This window comes from Paroedura picta, chromosome 1 (genome assembly GCF_049243985.1).
Source record: "Paroedura picta isolate Pp20150507F chromosome 1, Ppicta_v3.0, whole genome shotgun sequence".
In the NCBI taxonomy this organism is placed as follows: domain Eukaryota; kingdom Metazoa; phylum Chordata; class Lepidosauria; order Squamata; family Gekkonidae; genus Paroedura; species Paroedura picta.
The window spans coordinates 85,347,166-85,369,660 of NC_135369.1; the positions used below are offsets into that span (position 1 = coordinate 85,347,166).

General features: G+C 40.1%; 1 protein-coding gene across 3 annotated transcripts in view; it reads left to right on the plus strand.

Annotated features, from left to right (window-relative positions):
• The window catches only part of PCNX2 (pecanex 2), a 158,989-nt gene that overhangs the window by 80,236 nt on the left and 56,258 nt on the right, over positions 1-22,495 (plus strand). For 2 of the 3 annotated variants that reach the window (XM_077346189.1, XM_077346207.1), the window contains 5 exons: positions 4,981-5,115; positions 6,057-6,198; positions 7,220-7,397; positions 15,858-15,966; positions 19,890-20,019. In XM_077346189.1, the coding sequence (XP_077202304.1) occupies positions 4,981-5,115; positions 6,057-6,198; positions 7,220-7,397; positions 15,858-15,966; positions 19,890-20,019 (694 nt within the window). The remainder of the gene's footprint in view (positions 1-4,980; positions 5,116-6,056; positions 6,199-7,219; positions 7,398-15,857; positions 15,967-19,889; positions 20,020-22,495) is intronic. The other variant, XM_077346198.1, reaches the window with a different exon arrangement.

Below are 22,495 nucleotides of genomic sequence, written 5' to 3' on the forward strand. Positions count from 1 at the left end.
ATGCATGGTTTCTGCTGGGCATTCTGTACATGCACTGGCTATGCTATGCTTGCAAAAAGAAAAAAAATCCAGCTGAATTTATTGAGCTGGCATTGCCACAGTGCCATTGATTTAGCTTGGCAGTCTGTACATGCACTGGTTGTGCTAGGTATACAACCCCCCCCCAACACACTTGGATTTGTTGAGCTGGCATTGCCTCAGTGGCATTGATTTTGCAAAAGGCCCCTTTAAATTTCCATCCTCAGAGACTCTCTGGTTTGACAGTCTCTGCGGGGGGGGGGGGGGGGGTTGCTGTTTTCCCCACCATTGGAAATCATCGAGGAGGAGGCACCTTCTTTGCTGGGTCATAGAATTGGACCCTGAGATCCCTTCTTTTTAAACTTGGGAGTTTTCAGAAGAGGCACTAGAAGTTATGCCGAAAATATGAGGCCTCTACCTCACAAAACAGCCCCCCAGACCCCAAATAATCCTGACAGTTTTTCTATTAGCTGTAATGGTTCCCATAGGCTATAATGGAGCCAAAGACATTTAAAGATTTCACAGTCCTTTCTGAAACAGCAGCTTCACGCAGAACAGTGTTTAAAGGGAGTGCACTTCCTTTAAGTGTCATTTAAATCCTGTTTTCCCAGATAATCCCATTTTTTCCCAGGATTATCTAGGATTAGCTGTATTCAGTAGTCAAAAATATATTCCCCTCTGTATGCAGCTGAAAGAATAGCCAATAAATACTGATAGGATGTTTGTCAGGTATTTCTTTGGCTTAGATTGAAACAAATACAAACCTCTATTTGTGCCCATCCCTAGTCATGAGACACCAAAAAATGTAATGAAAAAGTCTAATTGTTGACGATTTAGTTTTAAGTACCGGCTAGCTTTAGTGGGTGCTGACATGAATGCTAGAGATGTCTGTAAAAGTTGTTAAAACTGTGAGTTGCTTTGTCTTTGATAACACTGATTTTTTTTAGCTACCCTGTTTTCTTTGCTGTTATAGGAAGTTTTGATTTAATCTCCTCTAATTTCTTTATTAATTGGGTAATCCCTGCTTGAAATCTGCCATATAAACCTACTCTGAATCTATGTGTGTTCACACACATGTTGTGGGTTTGTATTAATTTAAAGTATTTTCCTCTTTCTTGTGCCCCCACCCCAAGTTACAATCCCAACCTCCCACAATACCGATGAACACTGATAAAGGCTGCCTCTGATCAAGTACAAAGTGCAGAATTTCCCCATTACTTCAGGCCTTCTCCCCTGAGTGTGTGTGTAAGCATTGTTGTTGTTGTTATGTGCGAAGTCGTGTCCGACCCATCGCGACCTCATGGACAATGATCCTCCAGGCCTTCCTGTCCTCTACCATTCCCCGGAGTCCATTTAAGTTTGCACCTACTGCTTCAGTGACTCCATCCATCCACCTCATTCTCTGTCGTCCCCTTCTTCTTTTGCCCTCGATCGCTCCCAGCATTAGGCTCTTCTCCAGGGAGTTCTTCCTTCTCATGAGGTGGCCAAAGTATTTGAGTTTCATCTTCAGAATCTGGCCTTCAGTCAGGGCTGATTTCCTCTAGCACTGACCGGTTTGCTCGCCTTGCAGTCCAAGGGACTCGCAAGAGTCTTCTCCAGCACCAGAGTTCAAAAGCCTCAATTCTTTGACGCTCAGCCTTCCTTATGGTCCAACTTTCGCAGCCATACATTGCAACTGGAAATACCATAGCCTTGACTAAACGCACTTTTGTTGGCAGGGTGATGTCTCTGCTTTTTAGGATGCTGTCTAGATTTGCCATAGCTTTCCTCCCCAGGAGCAAGCGTCTTTTAATTTCTTTGCTGCAGTCCCCACCTGCAGTGATCTTGGAGCCCAGGAAAATAAAATCTGTTACTATCTCCATTTCTTCCCCATCTATTTGCCAGGAATTGAGAGGGCCGGATGCCATGATCTTTGTTTTCTTGATGTTGAGTTTCAAGCCAACTTTTGCACTCTCCTCCTTCACCCGCATCAACAGGCTCTTTAGTTCCTCTTCACTTTCTGACATTAGAGTGGTATCATCTGCATATCTAAGGTTGTTGATATTTCTCCCTGCAATCTTGATCCCAATTTGTGACTCCTCTAATCCCACCTTTCTCATGATGTGCTCCGCATACAAGTTAAATAGGCAAGGCGACAGTATACATCCTTGCCGAACTCCTTTCTCAATTTTGAACCAGTCAGTGATTCCATGTTCATTTCTCACTGTTGCTTCTTGACCTGCATGTAAATTTCTCAAGAGACAAATAAGATGCTCTGGTATTCCCATCTCTTTAAGAACTTGCCACAATTTGTTGTGCTCCACACAATCAAAGGCTTTAGTATAGTCAATGAAGCAGAAGTAGATGTTCTTCTGGAACTTCTCGATCCACATATTGCTGGAGCCTAGCTTGTAGGATTTTGAGCATAACTTTGCTAGCATGAGAAATGAGTGCAATGGTGTGGTAGTTTGAACATTCTTTGGCATTGTCCTTCTTTGGGATTGGAATGTAAACTGACCTTTTCCACTCCTGTGGCCATTGTTGAGTTTTCAAAATTTGCTGGCATATTGAGTGTAGCATTTTTACTGCATCATCCTTTAAGATTTTAAATAGTTCAACTGGAATGCTGTCTCCACCACTAGCTTTATTGTTGCTCAGACTTCCTAAGGCCCATTTGACTTCACATTCCAGGATGTCTGGCTCCAGGTCAGTAACTACCCCATTGTGGTCATCAGGGATGTTAAGCTCGCTCTTGTATAGTTCTTCTGTATATTTTTGCCACCTTTGTGTAATCTCTTCTGCTTCTGTGAGGTCCCTACCATTTTGGTCCCTTATCATACCCATCTTTGCCTGAAACGTTCTCTTCATATCTCCAATTTTCTTGAAAAGATCTCTGGTCCTCCCCATTCTATTGTTTTCTTCTATTTGTTTGCACTGTTCATTTAAGAAGGCATTCTTATCTCTTCTAGCTTTTCTCTGGAATTCTGCATTCAATTGGGTGCATCTTTCTCTTTCTCCCTTGCCTTTCACTTCCCTTCTCTCCTTAGCTATTTGTAAAGCTTCCTCAGACAGCCATTTTGATTTCTTGCATTTCTTTTTCTTTGGGATGGTTTTAGTTGCTACCTCTTGTACAATGTTGCAAACCTCCGTCCATAGTTCTTCAGGCACTGTCTATCAGATCTAATTCCTTAAATCTATTTGTCACCTCTACTGTATATTCGTTGGGGATATGATTTAGTTCATACCTGAGTGGCCTAGTGCTTTTCCCTACTTTCTTCAATTTAAGCCTAAATTTTGCAACAAGAAGCTCATGATCTGAACCACAATCAGCTCCTGGTCTTGTTTTTATTGACTGTATAGAACTTTTCCATCTTTGGCTGCAAAGCACATAGTCAATCTGATTTCTGTGTTGACCGTCTGGTGATGTCCATGTGTAGAGTCGTCTCTTGGGTTCTTGGAAAAGAGTGTTTGCTATGACCATTGTATTCTCTTGACAAAATTCTACCAGCCTATGCTCTGTTTCATTTTGTACTCCAAAGCCAAACTTGCCTGTTATCCCGGTTATCTTTTGGCTTCCTACTTTAGCATTCCGATCCCCCATGATGATAAGCACATCATTTTTTGGTGTTGCTTCTAGAAGGTGTTGTAGGGCTTCATAGAACTGATCAACTTCATCCTCTTCAGCAGCAGTGGTTGGGGCATAGACCTGGATTACTGTGATGTTGAATGGTTTGCCTTGGATTCGAACTGAGATTATTCTGTCATTTTGGGGATTGTATCCCAAGACTGCTTTTCCTATTCTCTTATTGATTATGAAGGCTACTCCATTTCTTCTGCGGGATTCTTGTCCATAGTAGTATACCTGATGGTCATCTGAATTAAATTCACCCATTCCTGTCCATTTTAGTTCACTGATTCCTAAAATGTCGATGTTCAGTCTTGTCATTTCTTGTTTAACCACATCCAGCCTGCCTTGATTCAATGATCTGACGTTCCAGGTTCCTATGGAATAAAAATCTTTACAGCATCGGACTGTCTTTTCGCCACCAGTTACTTCCACAACTGAGCGTCCTTTCGGCTTTGCCCCAGCCGCTTCATTCATTCTGGCGCTACTCGTACTAGCCGTCTGCTCATCCCCAGTAGCATATTGGACACCTTCCGAGCTGAGGGGCTCATCTTCCAGCGTCATATCGTTTTGCCTTTTGAACCTGTCCATAGAGTTTTCATGGCAAAGATACTGGAGTGGTTTGCCATTTCCTTCTCCAGTGGATCACCTTTTGTCAGAGCTCTCAGCTATGACCTGTCCGTCTTGGGTGGCCCTGCACGGCATAGCTCATAGCTTCACTGAACTACGCAAGCCCCCTTGCCACAACAAGGCAGCGATCCTTGAAGGGGGTGTGTAAGCATGGTCAAGCATAAATGAATGATCTAGAAATAAAGATACATGGTAAAGGTAAAGGTATCCCCTGTGCAAGCACCGAGTCATGTCTGACCCTTGGGGTGACGCCCTCCAGCGTTTTCATGGCAGACTCAATACGGGGTGGTTTGCCAGTGCCTTCCCCCGTCATTACCGTTTACCCCCCAGCAAGCTGGGTACTCATTTTACCAACCTCGGAAGGATGGAAGGCTGAGTCAACCTTGAGCCAGCTGCTGGGATTGAACTCCCAGCCTCATGGGCAAAGCTTTCAGATGGCTGCCTTACCACTCTGCGCCACAAGAGGCTCTTCGTAAAGATACATGAGGGGGTGTTAAATAAATATCACCCCTTCTAGTTACAGTTACTATGAAAAGAACGGAAAACCAAACACTACAAACTATACTTAATTCAGGAGAGCAGCCTTTGACTTCCCCACCCGGGTGTCCGTGGAATAAATGTACATCCAGACTCCCACTTGTTCCCTGAAGGGGAATCGGGTTCCCAGCATTTGGACAAAGAATTTGAACACAGACCAGTGTTTTAACCCTTCCTGTCTTTGTTGACAGGAAGCTTTTTCCAATCCAGATTCAGGGAATTTATTTCTCTATGGATATGTAAACTTCAATCATTCAGCCAATCCCACGCATCTCAATATCCAGATCATAATTTACAACAGCTGTGCATCTTGCCCTCCCTAGCAGGTAGGCAGATGGTTTTCTCTCTGTGGAAGTTCATTTCTGCTCTTTCAAACCTCTTCATGCATTTTATGGGCCCTTTTCCTGGTAAAACAAATGGCTGTCAAGATACCAGGAACTCTCTGAGATGTTTCAAAGTACCTTGCATCACAGCCATCAGTGGTTGTGCTGTGTCAAGCGCTAAAAGAACTCACAACAAAACTTCTATAATAAGAAAGCTTTAATGGAAGTTTACTCTAGTCACTATAACTCGAGAAGTCAAATCTACCCCACAATGGAATTGCAAGTCCTTTTCAATACAATTCTCCTGCCCAAAACTTGAATGTTCCCAAGGGGAGGGGTGCCCTCACCCCCAGGTGTCAGCCCAGGCATCCTGCCAGAGGTGCTACAATTCGCACCTGCGCCTATTGACAAGATACAATCTTGCTGTTACAAAAAAGCAGAGCTGGCGAGCAGGGATCAAAGCACAAACAATTCAGAGCGGGCACTACAAATCATAATAACATGGGAACAGAAAATAGGCTTCGGTTACATAGAAAGCCAGGAAAAGGAATAGTGGAATACAGACAAGATGGGGTAACCCCTGTTCATAGACAATTCATGGCAGAGAGCAGGTACTGATCCTGACAGTCTGAAAGTCTCTGTCTCCTCTTAGCTATGGTTAGTTTTCCTCATTGTCTCTTCTGCTATTTCTAGAGCTGCTATTTTATTCTCACAGTGAAAGAGCTCTGACCCACTATTTATGCATGGAATTTCTTTCAGATTTTAGCGCACATGTACTATGAATCTCTATATGTATAGTACAAATCCTCATAATCTGAGTTTATTTCATTAATATTTGTTATAATAAATGAATGTTAGTTAACATGTACAGAACACATAAGCTGTCTCTATTGTTTGTGCTGTATGTATTTTGACAAAATATTGCCTTTTAAAAATAATTTCAGGTGCTGCTCATTTAATGTGGTTTGAAAGACTCTATGTGTGGCTTCAGTGTTTTGAAAAGTATGTCTTATATCCTACGATCATACTGAATGCCATCACCAAATATGCTTTTTCAATCAGCAAACATAAGAGGCTAACCCCACAGTAAGTAGTTTATACTTGATAATGTGGATTTATTTATTTATTTTCCAATTTATATGCTGCCTTTCCCTAAAGGTCAGGGTGGCTTACAACAGATCAACAGTAAAACAGAAGTTAAAATTTTAAAATTAAAGCTAACTTTGCATTTAAAATCATAGGAGCTCATCATTTCCATTTTAGTGGAGGAGGGTAAAGTGCTTTGATGTTGTCAGCTAGGTGGTATATAGATGGTTACTTTTATATAGATGGTTACCTACATATATATATGTAGGGAGGTAAGTCATTAATAGTATTCTGTAGGTGTCAACAATGGAACAGCTTTGTCTTGCAGGTCCTGTGGGGCTGTTCTAGGAATCACGGAGCCCTAATCTCACTTGGGGGAGTGTTCTACCTGGATGGTGCCAGGGCTGAAAAAAGTCCTGGCCCTGGTTGAACAGCCTGGCTGCCGCAGTCACTCAAAAACGCGCATGTGTGGCAGTTCCGCCACCAGGTGGCGCTAACACGCATGCACAGAGTTGCTGCGCATGCGCGTTTTGGCCACCAGGGGGCGCAAACGAGCATGTGCGGCAGTTCCGCGCGTGCGCGTTAGCGTTGCTGCCGCGCCGGCTGCCGCGCTGGCAGCCATGCCGGCAGCCGTGCTGGCCTCTTCCCCCCCTCTTGCTGCAGGGGGGGGGAGGCAGGCGCAGCCGCTGGCGGCCCAGTATGATGGCCTTTGCGGCCCGCTACCGGGCCGCGGACCGGGGGTTGGGGACCTCTGTATTGTGGGATCCAAGTCCTAAAGCTCACTTCCTTTTTCTTTTTGACTTTTGAGACCTCTAATAACTGCAGTGGAAAGTTATGACAGCATTTCACTTCACTAAGCATGATGACTGAAAAATAGGACTAATGGCAGAAATGAACATGCAGCTTTTCCCATAGAGCTTAATTAAACCGAACTGAAGCAGCCCTGATGTGTTTGTTAGTATCTATTCTTTATATGCTAGTTTTCTTGATTTATGTTTTTCTTTTCTTTTTCGTCTTGCAGCTGTGATATCTTACTGATTACAATTGCAGGGATGAAGCTACTACGGTCTTCATTTTGTAATCCCGTTCACCAGTTTATTACATTAAGCTTTACTGTGATCTTCTTCCAGTTTGACTATCAAGATATCTCTGAGAACTTCTTGTTGGATTTCTTTGTAATGTCCATTGTGTTTAATAAGGCAAGTGAATTGAACTAAAAGTTATGTTGTTATATGGAATACCATTGTTCTTCCATCTTCGATTCTTCTTTTCTTTAAAACTCTACAATGTTCTTATACTGCTGAACCATAATTCTGCATATCTAATTGTTTAAACTTTAATTTTTGAAAACCACCTCAAAGAACAGCAAGAACGCAAGCATATCCCCCATATCATCAGGAAGAATAGTCAGAGTAAAATGCCTTTGAATGTGATGTTGACTTCTATGTCGAAGCGATGCTGTAGAAATTCACAGCTGTAGAGCAACTTTTAGAAATAGAATAATTAATGAATTGGAACGTGACTTCCTGAGTCACTTGTGAAGGTCAGCCTACCAGATTAATTGCTTGAATTTTTATTTATTTCTTTAGTATTTCTTGATTTTCCCTCAGCAATCTCCTAGTGAAAGTTACTCCATTATATAATTTGTTTTTAATCTTTGATGTCTGACTTTCATTCCCAGTTGTTTTCAGGTCAGTATATCCTGTTTATGTTCTTTAACACTATCCTTAAAATATGGAACAAATGATTCTAGGTGCCATGCTTCAAGATTACAAAGGAGCCCAATTCCAGAGAGGTAGCTGTGTTAAGTCTGTTGCAGAAAAAATATCTTGTGGCATGTTAAAGACTACCAAATTGTATTTCTGCTTTAAGTTTTTCAGAACCAGGGCACATTTTCTCAGATTATCTATTACTGAATGTTCCTTTTTGTACTTTGTATTTAAAGTATAGGAAGTACTGCATGTAACTGTGTGAGACCACCATGTCCAGCATCAAGAACTATCTGTGTCACTGGGTATAAGAATACAGAAATTGGCCATCATGTTATGACATGATGACTAAGTTCTATACTGTTAGAGATAATTTGATATTCCTGACACTGTAAATTTCTGGGGGAGAGATCCCTCACTTGTTATAATATTGTGTCATATGCTCCTAGAAAATACAAGAGGTGAATGACTACAGTAGTGCGATATCCAGTGAGCATGTATGTTTGGCCACTGAGCTGTCATTTTAGATATTGGAGTCCCCACAAATACATTACAGCTTTCATTAGTTAATACCATATTTTGGGGACAAAATTTGGAATCTTTTAAAGACCTTGGCAGCAATATAGGTTTAAAATTTACAGATAAAAGTTTATTCTAGACGTTTGTATAGAATGTTTAAAAATATCTCTGTCAAATTGCATGTAGGGTGGAGGATACTGGTGACAGCAAAGAATGAAAATACTCTGTATAGAACTGTAGTGAAGTTGGTTGGTAGGGCAGGATGCTGTGGTAATGAGTAAAACTACAATTCTTGGCTGTACTCAGGAAATTATAGGCTTGCATTGGGGATGTAAAACAGTTATAGGACTTGGATTTTGCAAATTATCGCATTTTTTAGGTTATTGTATTGTTACATGGATTTGATCCTCAGCAGTTTTCAAAATGATGTAGGCTGGCCTTCTAAATGGATCATTTGGGAGTAATGATAACTTTTTGGAATATCTGTACATATACAAATATGTTTCCTGTTTGGTCAGTAGCAATATATCGATCTTGTCTTTGAACTCTTTATGGTATGCTCTACTTCAGCAAGAAAAAGAACTGACAGCTTCCATCAGTGCACAACTCAATCACTGTAATGTTCACAACTATTCTTAAAAGAGATAGAAAACACATTTTTACTGCCACCACCTTTGGCAATGTAGAAATAACTCTGAAAGTGACAGCCAGGAACTTGTTATTCAATGAAGGTGTGAATTTTCCCATGTCTGAATGACAAGGCTTTATCTTGAATGTCACAAGCCGGTATAATCATCTTGATAGAAGAAGGTACATCTAAATAATGTTTGAGAGAATATTTCCAATTTATCCTGCTAGCCAAAGAAAAACATAGCAGACATCCCCAGTATTATTCTGTGTGAGCTAGGAGTATGCAAAACAAAACCAGGGTGTTTTGGTTTTGTTTGTTTGGGCCTATTGGAAGCCCCCCCCCCCAATTTTGGTATTTAAAAAGAATCCCAGATCCCAATGCCAGTATGATATTCAGATCCAGGATTTTTTAGAAATATTTTTCAGCACCAGCCAACAGGAGTAGAAAAATACCGATTAAGAAAAAAAGGACAGCCCAATTCTGGGGCTGGCTTGACTTCTCCTGCAGCATGGTTTAGAATAAGAATTCGTTCTTATATGTTGCTTTTATCTACCCAAAGGAGTCTCAAAACTGCTTACAATCACCTTCCCTTTTCTCTCCGCACAACAGACATCCTGTAAGGTAGGTGAGGCTGAGAGATCCCTGATATTACTGCTCAGTCAGAACAGCTTTATCAGTACTGTTGTGAGCCCAAGGTCACCCAGCTGGCTGCATGTGCTCCTACAGCCCCAGCTGATCTTTGATATAGCTGAATATCCCCAAATAAAAGCTGAAAAAAATCAGCTTTATTCAGGCTCAGTTATATCAGTTGCTAATCAGATTCCCTAAGGTTCCTAAAGGTTATGACGTTTAAGGCTCTTTGTGGTCCGGGATCCATGTATCTGGCACCTAATGTTCCCCTCAGAGCTTTATGCTTTGTGGGTGCTAACTTGCTGGTTGTACCCAGTCCCCGGGAGGTTCACCTAGCCTTGACCAGGGCCAGAGCTTTCTCAGTCCTGGGCCCAAGCTGGTGGAATGAACTCATGGAAATTCTGAGGGCCCTGCAAGAACTTCCACAGGGCCTGTAAGACAGAGCTCTTCCACCGGGTCTTCAGTTGAGGCCAGAGCGCAGGAGATCAGATGGGCCCCACTAGGTTAGATCATCACTGGTAGTATAGCTAGCACTCGTAGATTGTCCCTGAGGTGCAGAGAGGGAGCTGTCTGATCTGGGAGGGGAGAGGATAGGTCTCTTTTGGCTGCCAGGATGTTTATGCTTTTAACGGGATAGATAAAGGGTTTTTAATTGTATTTTATGTGGGGCATTATTTTATGTAAGCCACCATGAGATGGCTTGGCTGATAGCAGCAGGCAATAAATATAATAATAATAATAATAATAATAATAATAATAATAATAATAATAATAATAATAATAATAATAATAATAATGATAATGATAATGATAATGATAATGATGATAATAATGATAATAATGATAATAAACTGTATTTGTATTATCTGTATTTGGCATATGTTTGGCTCGGTTTACATTGAATGCATACTCCTAAAATCAGCTGATTTTTTTTTTTTGTCATCAGTAATGCATCTCTACAGTATATTCCTTCCTCCTTTACCTGTGTTCTTATATTAATGATTCCAGGAGTTCAAATGTTAATTCCCAGGTTCCACCCCCACCCCCCATATTAGCATACAACTATGTAACCAGCACTGGCGTAATTTAGATAAGTAATGTTAGCTCCTCCTCCCCCCCTTCCCACGCTTCTCAATATGGTAAAACCTGACTGAATGGCATTTAACTTCACCATGAAAAGGAATTATATTTAATGCCTGCCATAGTTCTTCAGCAGTTTAGTTACTTTCCCCACTGAATGGCAAAATATGTTCCAGGTTCCTTGGATGCAAGAGAGGGTTTGCAGAAGTATGGGAAAGTCAGTGCCACTCAAATTTAACAATACTGACCTTAATATACCAATGTTTTGATTTGGGATAAATATGATTGATATGATCAACAGCAAACATGGAGTTGTAGAATGCGTAGCTTCCTTGAGAACTGAAGCAGAATTTCCATTGTGGTGGTGATATAAGATTTAGGATTACCACAGAAAATTACTGATGTCTATTTTTTCCTATAAATGTCTAGTAGATTCAGAAGCCCTTTTTAAAATGGTCTTTGGCATGATTCACCCAAGGTTTGTCATTATGTGTTAGCAAAATAACAATAGCAGATAACAAAATGGAACCAAGTTGTCTAAAAAAAATCCTAGTTTTCCATTTTGGTCATCAAATCAAATATTCTAAGTAGTAGAAGGTTTTGTTTGTAGCAGACTGTTTTGCTGCATGCTTTACATGTTCTGATTAAGTGTTGTCCTTTTGGCTCTGATTAGAAATCAAGGTCTAAACCTGTCAGAATTTCTTATGAAAAATGTTTCAAAATGAGTCTATCAACTTAATCTGCTCAGCAGGAATCCAACTGCTAGGGTCTTTCTTGCAGTGGGGAAGAAGGAAAAATTACAAAATTTTACCTCAACTATTTTTGTTTCTTTCTTTATGTTTCAATTTATATCCTACTGCTCCCAGCAAGCTGGCTCATAACAGATCACGATAAAAGCCCCAATAAAACATACAATATTATCCCATTAAAACACCCATTAAAAACCCCTATGGCTGCGACAATTCCAAATCCCATAGCACTAGCTAGTTTCAGAGGGACCCCTAGTGCCAACCCTTGGATAGAACTAAGGATAGAATTTCCATTCTGATTTCAAGATTAGTGTGTGGTTATCTAAAAATTTCAATTTTCCATTCTGTCTGATTTTAAGAAAAAGATGTTGTATCTCTCCTATAAGTTTAGAAGAGTCATGTTTTGGTACAGGAACAAAAGAAAAGCCTTTCCTCAGAACCGAAATTTCAATATCAGAAAGATGGATTTTTGAAATATTAACTACTTGTGTATTCTCATGGTCTTGCTTCTCTGATTCCCACTGAATTCTAGAGTTCTGTGCCACTTCCCTCTCCTGTCTAAAAAGCTCTGTTGTTAGAGTGGTGTGGCTTCCATTCCATTAACCAGGGCAGAGTCTGCACTTACTTTGTTTATTCCATTGTCGCTCCTGTTGAATTCAGATCAATTTGAATTAGCGTCTTCCTCTTCCCCCCTTCCCCATTGAAACAGAAAGTGTTCTGCATATGATTAGGGTAGTTCTGAAGGGGGGGGGAGCCAAGCCTCTTTCTTTCTCTTCTTGAAGGGGGGGGGGGGAGAAGAGCCAAGCAGGGAACCTCTTTCTTTTCTTGGAGGGGGGGAGGAAGAGAGAGGATCGAAGAAGGCAGAGGAGGGAGAAAAAATCCAAGACTGACAGAAGTTGAGAGAAATTAGGGGCTTCTCCTTTAAGACAAGTTTGTCATATGGCCACCTTTGGCCAGTCAGAGTGGGAGGAGTCAGGGGGGAAATGAGAGGAAGGGGACTTGGTTAGATGTAACTATGGTTGGCCTCAACCTTGCATGCCCTTCAGAAGTTCTGTCAGGACCCTGATATTTTGGGGGAGCTGATTCTACCAGTCAGGAGCCAGGGCCAAGAAATCCCTGGCAATGGTTGAAGCCAAACAGATTTCCTTAGGGCCAGGGATCCTCAATTGGTTAGTACTACTCAGTCGTAATGTTCTATGGGGAACATATTCAGAAATGCAGTTCCTCAGATATGCAGGGCTCAGACCACGTAAGGCTTTAAAGGTGACTACCAAGACTGAACTGGATTGTGAATTCAACTGGGAGTCAATGCAGCTGCTGCTGCAGAACTAGTCTTATGTGGGCTCTCCACGGTGGATGTATGAGAACCCTGGCAGCCACATTTTGCACCAGTTGCAATTTCTGGAGCAGATTCAAAGGTATAAGCATTCAAGGTATAAGCATCTGTGTGCAAGTTGTGTGTAGCCCTAAGTTAATGATTGATACAAGTGCTCTGAGTTACTGATTAGCTTATGATTTATGACACTAAAAGTTTGTGGATATGATCCTTACATGATTTTAGTAGCCAAGTGAGACTTCCCATCTCTGATGCAAGGTAATACCTGTAGAAACATTGGATAACCATCCACTTTGAGCTAAAGTGCTAAAAACAGGTGAAGTTAGTAGGCAAGGCTCAATCCTTATCAGCTAAAGCCTACTACAACAAACATAGCTGTGGAACAGTCCACACATTTTTGGACAGCATCCAAAATGGAGTTTTGAAGCATGTTGGATGGAGTTGCCAGCTCCCTTGGTATAGCAAGTCTCTTGAACCATTGAACATTGGATTGATATGGCAGATGAATCATAGGCAGAGCCATTCATATTGCAACATATCCATGATAGGTTCAAATGCTACACACTGGTCTAGTCACAGCAGATGGTTGGCAATGTGCTGGGCATGGGGTCTAGCCAAGCCTTTCTTCTGTGGGAGGGCAACTAGCAAAGACCCAGTCAGGGAGATAGTGTAGACTGGGCTTTGTGGGAATGCCACCTGCATTTTCTGTTGGGCAGCTACACGTGGCTTAATTCTGAAGGCAAAGGGGGTTAAGAGTTGGGCCAGCAGTCACAGTGGCCAGTGGTAGTCACCAGAAATGTCTCCGGGTGGTGATACACCAGAAAGACACTACACTGGTACCAGACTCCTGCCATTATGGTGAGTTCCTACTGAGCTCACCTTTAGAGAGTTTGTGTTTTTGTCCATTCTGACAATTTGATAACAAGCCAGTGATTTTAGCCAGAAAATATAAATTTGAAAGCAAAGTATTATGTGTACAATTTTCCCCTGGAATTGGTGGTGGAAAGTACTCTCAAGTTACAGCTGAGTGATGATATTTTCAGATGTTCAGAGATGGCTTTCCATTGCCCAACTCTGCATAACAACTGTGGACTTCCTGGCTAGTCAGCCATCCAAATACTAACTGGGGCCAACCCTGCTTAGCTTCAGAGATCTGATGAGATCAAAGTAGCCTGGGTCATCCAGGCTCTAAATTATATCAATTAAAATATTCTCACTGATTATATTTGTATAAAAAGCATCTGTTGTTCAAAACTTTCAAAGCCTTCTTAATTAAGAAGCATAATTCATACGGATATGACTGTTGTTCCCTGCAGAACAATAGCTGTTGAAAACATCAAAGACTTCCAAACTACATAAGTAATAAACAATTTTGGATTATGGGATGGATAGTTTTATAGAAAAGACATTCTACTGCAGTGAGAGAATCTTTGCCATCAACAATCCCTGAGCTCAGCCACAGATGCAGAAAGGTTGTTCAAGACATTATGAGCACTGGAGATTAGGGACATAAGCACCATATTGGTCTGTAAATAGAAAAAACATATCTTATTGAATATACATAAAACAACAGTTTTATTCAAAGTATAAGATTCTGATTCAGTGATGGAAATACTAAGATCTTTCAGTTGAATTTCCAGACTGTTATATTGTTAGAATAGGTTTTGTGAATCTCCATATTTGAAATTCTGCATTTTAGCATTACAAACTCTATGACTTCATAACATAAATGTTTCATTTATGCACATTAGATTCATACTTTCACCATTATGTTTCATGATTAACATGATGTGTATAGTTGGGCCATTCACTGTGAGAGGATTTGTGATTTTGTATTGCTTTTTAAGAGACAGTTTTGTGAGAAACATATTGGAAAATGTGTTGTGCTTTTAGTACTATGGTTATTTTGTTTCTTGGTCAGCCTTGCAATTATCATCATGGCAAGCAGTCATCAGTGCTCCATCACAGACTTAGTTTTATTAGGCTACTGAAAGAACCTCTAGAAAGTAATTTGAAGAAGCATATTAAATTGGGATTTGTGCACATGGTAGAATATCATCCTATCCTTGTTCAATGTGGGTTGAAAATATCAAAGCCACTGCAAAAGAGAAGCAAACTTCACAAAACTATGTATTTACTGCATTTAAATGCCACCTTTCTTCTCAAAGTGGCTCCCATCAGACTCCTTCCTTCCATTTTATCCTCTTACAAACCTGTGAAATGAGTTAAGCTGAGAATGTGGAACTGGCCCAAGATTACTAAACAAGATTAGTCTTCTGTGGAGGAGTCAGAATTTGAACTTGGGTTTCCAAGATCATAGTTCAGAACTACAACTGCTGCTTTGGAATCTGTCCATAGGTACTTTGTCTAGTGGCTACTTTGGGATCTGTGCACCTCATTAGGAATTCCCCTTCTCTAGCATCAGGTGCAACATATCCTGTCCTGACATCAAAATATTATTTCCCTGCCTCCAATCTACACCATCTTCTAGCATGGATATCCTTGAAGTTACAGAGTCATGACATTACCTTATGTTCTTTTAAATCTATCACAGGTAAGGGAGAATGTGATGTGGAACCACCATTTTAATAATGTTCTGCCATAAGGGGCAGGGAAATATGCAATGTGTGCCTCAGGAGAAACTACCAGCTCTAATCTTCAGATTATTATCAATTTCTGTATTAATTAAAAGTCAGCATAAAAGGTAGCTCAATCATCATAGAGTTTCCTGTGCCCTGCTTCATGGTATAAGATGCATAAAGTAAAATGGAGAGGAGAAGCTGTAGCTAAGCAGGAGAGCATCTGCAATGCTCAGTCCTCAGCATCTCCAGTTAATGGGAACAAGTAGTAATGCTGTGAAAGATCTCTGCCTGAGATGCTGACCTGGAAGGACCAATGGTGTCACTAGTATAAGATACTAGTGTGTGTAAGGGGAGGGGGGGCATGCTTAAAAAAAAAGGTTTTAAAATACACACCTATGACCTTTTGTCCATTTCTGCTTTCAGCTGTGGGACCTGCTGCAAAAATTACAGTTCATAATGACTTATATTGCTCCCTGGCAAATTGCTTGGGGTTCTTCTTTCCATGTGTTTGCCCAGCTTTTTGCAATACCTCATATCCTTTAAGGAAGTTCTGGTTGTTGTTTTATTCTTAGCTCATGTATATGCCGAAGGTAAAAGAAAAGCATGATGCTCTTTGATAATTTATATTAAAAAGTGATTTTTAAAAATTGTACATTCTAAATGGAACTATTTGATCTTTCTGGAAGCAAAGACTGTTAGAAAAACAGCATGCCTGTTCTAACTAAATCTTATTTGGGGGTGATTTTAAAGATTCGTCAACCAAAAATGTGACGTTCTCTTCAAGCAGAAACTTACATATCTGCCCCACACTGGGGCATAAGGGCTCAATGTGCATGTAGAATTCTCACATCTGACAATGAAGAAGAGTTGGTTCTTATTTGCCACTTTTCTCTACCCGAAGGAGTCTCAAAGTGGCTTACAGTTACCTTCCCTTTCCTCTCCCCTCAACAGACACCCTGTGTGGGAGGTGAGGGTGAGAGATCCTTGATGTTACTGCTCGGTCAGAACAGTTTTATCAGTGCCGTGACGAGCCCAAGGTCACCCAGATGGCTGTATGTGAGGGAGTGGGGAATCAAATCCGGGTCACCACATTAGAAGTCCATGTCCTAACCACTACACAAAGCTGGCTCTCGAGATAGAAGCATGAGTTTTTAGCTTGCAAAATGCTGTCAGGAATCCTGACCACCCCAGTCAACTGATGTATATGGCATATTTTTATAACCAATGCCCTAAAACTGCTAAGAACTGCAAACAGGGAAGAAAGTCCTAAGAAATTTTACTATATGCCACCATGTCACACAGTCATAGAGAAACATGGTTCGACTGCTATTTAGCACCCAATAATATTTATGTATTTACAAAATACATATCCTGTTTTTCTGGCAAGATGGCCAGCATACATAATAAAAACATACTTAAAAAACCATTAAAACTAAAAGATGCTAAAATACACATATAAAGACATAAACACTAGAATTAAAACATACGGCAGGTAGGAGGGATCACTGAGGGAATACGAGGGAAAAACAAAGTCTTCACAAAAAGATTGCCCTTTTCTACAGCTTTTAAAATCCTATATCCCTAATCTGCTTATTGGTATGGGAGGTCAGATGTTTCTTTGCCAGTTATAGCTTTATGATTCTTTTTATTATGACAAATTCCAGAAAAAGTTGCAATGTTAGTCTGTTGCAGTAAAACAAAAAGTTTTCTTGTATCTGAACATTCAAGGTGCAATGAAATTCTGTTTAGTTTGTTGGTTGATTGTCTCCATATATTAGCATACTCATATAACTTGGGCATTAGTATTTCTATAAAGCTAATTTTTCAGATAGCATTAGGAGATTTTTCCTCCACTGTTCTGATATGTCCACCTCACTTTCCTTTTTCTGTTTTTCCACTTTCTTATTTCCTTGCAATTATCTGATAGAGGTGACTTTCTGTTCTTTCCAAGCCAGTATGAATTACCGGTCCATGATGCTCCAACAGTTGAACTCTGTTGACACTTTCCTCCCTCCCGTATTCACCCCTTTGGCTTTTGAACTTGGAAGTTCTGAGGGCAGATCATATCATATAACCACTAATAAACTCAGACACCGTTTTAGAGCATTCTCTGTGTATATATTGGAGAAGTTACAGTTATATACTTGATAAATATTTGTTGAGTCTGCAGATTGTCAGAACATGACATTCTGTTACCAGAGCTGAAATATTATTTATATATGATATAAAGAAAAACCATTCTCAACTGCACATCAGTAGTTTATTATAAGAGAAGGAATAACTTTTGCTTATATATAACCACATGTTAAAATAAAACAATTTTAGATATCCTTCTAAAAGTATTCCATGATTAATTTAAATGACAGACAGTCCAACACCGCTAAAGTTAAGCATTCTTAACTTGGCATCATCACTTTCAGTGAGGTAGCAAAGCACATGCTTAAAACTTTGCCACAAAGTTCACTGAGGTTGAAAAATGCTTTAATTTGGCTAACTTTGCATCCAGAACATTAGGATATTGAAATTTTTGATACTTTTTAAAAAAACTATGTAAATAGTATTTCACTGGATTTAGTAAATTGCAAGAGACAACAGCATGGGGAAATACACATCAGAGTAATGTTTTTAATATGCTTTTCAGTATGCTGTGCATTTAACTATATAATATCCCCCTCTCTTGGTGAGAATCTCAACACCTGTGGTGAAAATGCCTTTAATCACTTTGCTGTAAATAATGAATAAATATAAAGACCAGAGCTTAGATGGATTTGACCAATGGGTTATCTAGTTCTGCACCAGCATTGTGTCTAACCATTCCCAGGTATTGTGGATCAGGACTTTCTTGCTTCTCCCTTCCACTGACCCTCCCCCCATACATACCTTTGTCCTCAGGAGTCAGCGAACCAACTTGAGGATCAAATGGAAGCTCTGCCATGAAAGAGGGAATCAATATCTAGCTCCTTTTTCTACCTTGCTTCTCTCAGCTGAACTGTATTGTTGGATACAGGCCAAGGAAGCCAGCTGAAGGCCCTTAACAGAGCTTTTTGTTTGTTGTGCCTCTGTTTGTTTAAATATTAACCCAAAGTGGCTTACAGTAATTGAAAAAAAACCATGCAATATATGCAGATCAGTAATGCCCCCCCAATCAAACTGTTGCCCCAGCAAATGATAATTGAGGTATCTTTAAACATAGCCATGAGAGTTCAATGGAATCCCTAGCAGCTATTTATGAACCTATCATCCATATATATTAAATAGCTCTTTTAAAATAATCTCAGCATCAAAAATGAGTTTTAAAAAACTTTGAATGGGTTCTGGTTAGGCTAACTCATTTCCTACCAATCAATACTCCAAGATCTGTTATGCTGTCCATCATAACTCTTGAAGACTTGCTCATTTAGGCAAAGTGCTCACTGGATGGTAGAGACTGCCTTCGTTTTACTTCAGACTGCAACAGGGAACTGATCACATGATGGAACTCTACCTTGGACATTCCCTACACAAGGAAAATGAGTCAGTCTGTCCTCTCCAATTTATAATCCACAACCCCTCTTAACCATGGAAAAATAATTCAAATGGGTAGCCAGCAACAAGTGGTAAAGTGAAAGCTGTTAATCACTAACATAGACAGTTGTATTTCTCCCATATTTTTGTGAACTACAACTGAATTCGAGGGGACTGATTGGCTGTTTTAGCAAAGAATTATCATTTGACTGTATTTGGATGTTGTGACACAGTTTACTAATTTAACAAAATTAACTTTTGCTTTATATTCCCACTGTCATGATGGTAGTTCATAGTCTGAGGAAGAATGCTTGCTCATGCCTTGAATAAATATTTGTTGGTCTTAAAGGTGCTACTGGACGCTGATTTTGTTATGGAAGAATAAAACTTTGAATAGATAATAAAACTTTAAATGAATACATTAAGATCAGATTCTAATTGAAATTCAGCCAGTAATCAGCTCTGGAACCAATCTGGACATCCCATCAGCTCACCTGATCTCTTGGTTAATGAAATGCTGTACAAAACAAGGCAGCCTTGCATGCCCTGTGGAATCCTAATGAATCCTGCAGAGCAGATTCCAGAGGACCTAAACGAGCACGAAGAAAGCCCTTGCCCTACTCGATGACCAAGCACCTGCAATAGTCCTGTGATGAAGCCTGAAGGAAGTGAGGTGGAACATACCTAAGAGGTTAGGTAGGATCCTTCTCCCTGACATCTAATTTTCTGACTGTCCTTTTTTTTTTAATGTAGGAGTAGGGAACATTCACCTACAGTCCAAACTGCTACAGCCCTGACACAAATTTACCATTTCAGAGGTTCTTAGCAGCTACCTGTTATTCAAATGCTTCTGCCTATCTGGCAGTACAATAAATAGGTTCAGAAGGTGCCAAGGGGGCAGCGTAAAAGTGCAGTGAATTCATTTGTGTTACCTTAACTTGAAGTGTTCAGACTCTGCTATGCTCTTCTTTCAAACTCTGGCCACTGCTGCGTTTTCTACTCCACTGAGTCCATTCCTAGGGAGTGTCATTTTTCTCACCTCATATGCCAGACCACTGAAGTTCTGGGAAAGGAATTACAAGTAAGTCAATGTGTTATACATCTTTTATTTTAATTATTAAATATAATGTTATGAGCTTACAATTTCTAGTTCTGCTTTTAGATTTTTACCCATTCATGTTGGCCTTGAGTATTTTGTAGATTTGTAGCCATTTTGGAAAATGAATGCATTTAAACTGTCATCAAAATGTTGCAGAGAACCTGCCACTTTTCATTTACTAGTTGTAGAGGGCAACAAAAAGGGGTGAGGAAGGGGAATTCTAACTGTGCTGAATCAATAGCTGCTGACATTTTAAAAACTAAATCTATTTGGCCTTTGGCACTAGAAGTCAAAATGGATTAATGCCATGTATGTTAGCCAGCTAACATTCAGCCAGCTAAGTGAGGGTTGGGTGTGGAGGGGAGATCTCACCTTTCAGAGTATGAGACTCAAACTTCATGTGACATGTAATCATCATGAGCAAGAAAAATAAAAACCAAAACAGCCCACTTCTTTTCAAGAAAACCATGTTGGGAGGGGAGAAATGAAAGGTACCCCCCAATTTTATACTGAAATTTGCTCCTCCAAGCTGCTTTTCTTCCAAAGGGGCAAAGCAGCTGGAGAAGCAATTGTCATGGGAAAGTGGCATCAGGAAAAGAATTTCCTCCGTTTGCCACTTGTCTGCTTCAAATCACCCTCTCTCAAAGCAGCTTTTCTGCAGGGTCTTTCGCACAACATTCTGAGGGGCATGTAAGTACTGAAGTGGGATCCTGATGACAAGTTCTGTCCCTGACCTCCACATCTTTGTTGGACGGTATGCAGGAGTCCTACACATTTGCAAGCATATGCATGTACATATCTTTTCATGTGACTGGTAATCCTGAAAAAGCCGAGTTCTCAATCTCAGGGAAGGAGCTTTGCTTGTATTCACTTGCATACCTTCCAATGTATATGTGTAGGTGGAAGCAGAGTCTTGCTCTTCCCTTTTCTACACCCCCCAGATTGCTTCTCCTCATAATGTATTCCATCCTGTTCCCAAGGGTTCCCTTACCTTCCAAGTATCTTTTTTGGTGGCACAGAGACTACAGAAGATGGGGAGATCCATTCCATAACAAGAATTTCTGCTTGTGGTTCTTTGAATCCACCAACTAAACATACATGGAATTGCCTACACAGTCAACACATTATTGCCAGAGTATCTGAAATGACATTGCTTATCCGAAGATGCAGTGTAACGAAACACTAAACAGAAGGAGAGCAAAATGGGTCATGTGATAGGAGTATCATTTGTATTGCATTTTGCATGCCACAAAGCCAGCTGCATAACCTCTGGACTATGTATTACCAATTTTACTGGACACTCAGTAAGAGAAACACATGGCAGCATGGTTATGCTCCACTTTCCAAGTATACCAATGTCATTGTTGTCACACTAGCACAAGAGAATATGTTAAGTTTCCTATAGAGTTCACATCAATGGGATCAAAGTTCAAATACACAACATATTTGTGTTTTCGTTTTCCATTAAGTTCTCTCCTTGCATCATAGTTCAAAAGAACATGACTGTTCTTTGGTTGCTTACTAATGCCGATGTGTGTGCTTACCTTTGGTCATTAAAAGCCCATTAGGAATATCTGCTCTACAGAGCCAAATTAAATGAATGGGAATTGCTCAAAAGCATGACTGCAATTTTTAGCATTTACATTAAGTGGGGTTAGCTGAGTAAGCAGATATATTAATTTATTACAAAACTTCTGATCAATTATGAGGATTGTGCAGTCTATTTTAAAGTTATTTTAAATATAACTACTTTTTTAAAAGTACAGATGACACTGACAGGGTTGCTGTTCATGATGTTTCTCTGAGTCCCCCTTGTATTTGTAAAATGTCCCAGATCTCTTTGACTCTATAGATGCATTGTTGGCAGTTTCCTTGCCTACTTAAGTTTATTGGGGAGGTTGTTACGTTTCTTTCCTCAAACATAAAACAACCTGAATGTAAAACAACCTATCAAAATCTATCCGATAATGGGTGTTTCATGTGGCCAGGTTGTGGGAGGAGTAACCCAGAAATAGCCAAAACAACAAATTGTTAAAAGATTTTATTCTGTTTCTATTTAGAAAATCTAAGTAGGTGAAAACCTCAGGATGGGTGTTGGTGACATAAATAGTTGGCTTACTAACTAAACTGACACAATTTCAGGCATCTCTGTCATGGCAAAAGGGATACAAAGGCTAGTACCATGCTGGGTCAGATTTCAAAAGGTTACTCAGAGGCAGGGAGTTCCTTTTTTGAACCAATCAGAAGATGTTCCCTTTCTGAACCAATCTACTAAAAAAAAGGAGTTCCTTTTTTGAACCAATCTACTTAAAATTCACTTTTTAAAAGTTTAGGATCAATAAATTTTGTCCTTATGATTCTAGCATGTCTTTGCACACAATCCTTTTTTTTTTGGGGGGGGGGGAGGACATGTGCAGTGTAGAGAAGTTGTCACATATCAGACTAGAGGAAATTCTCC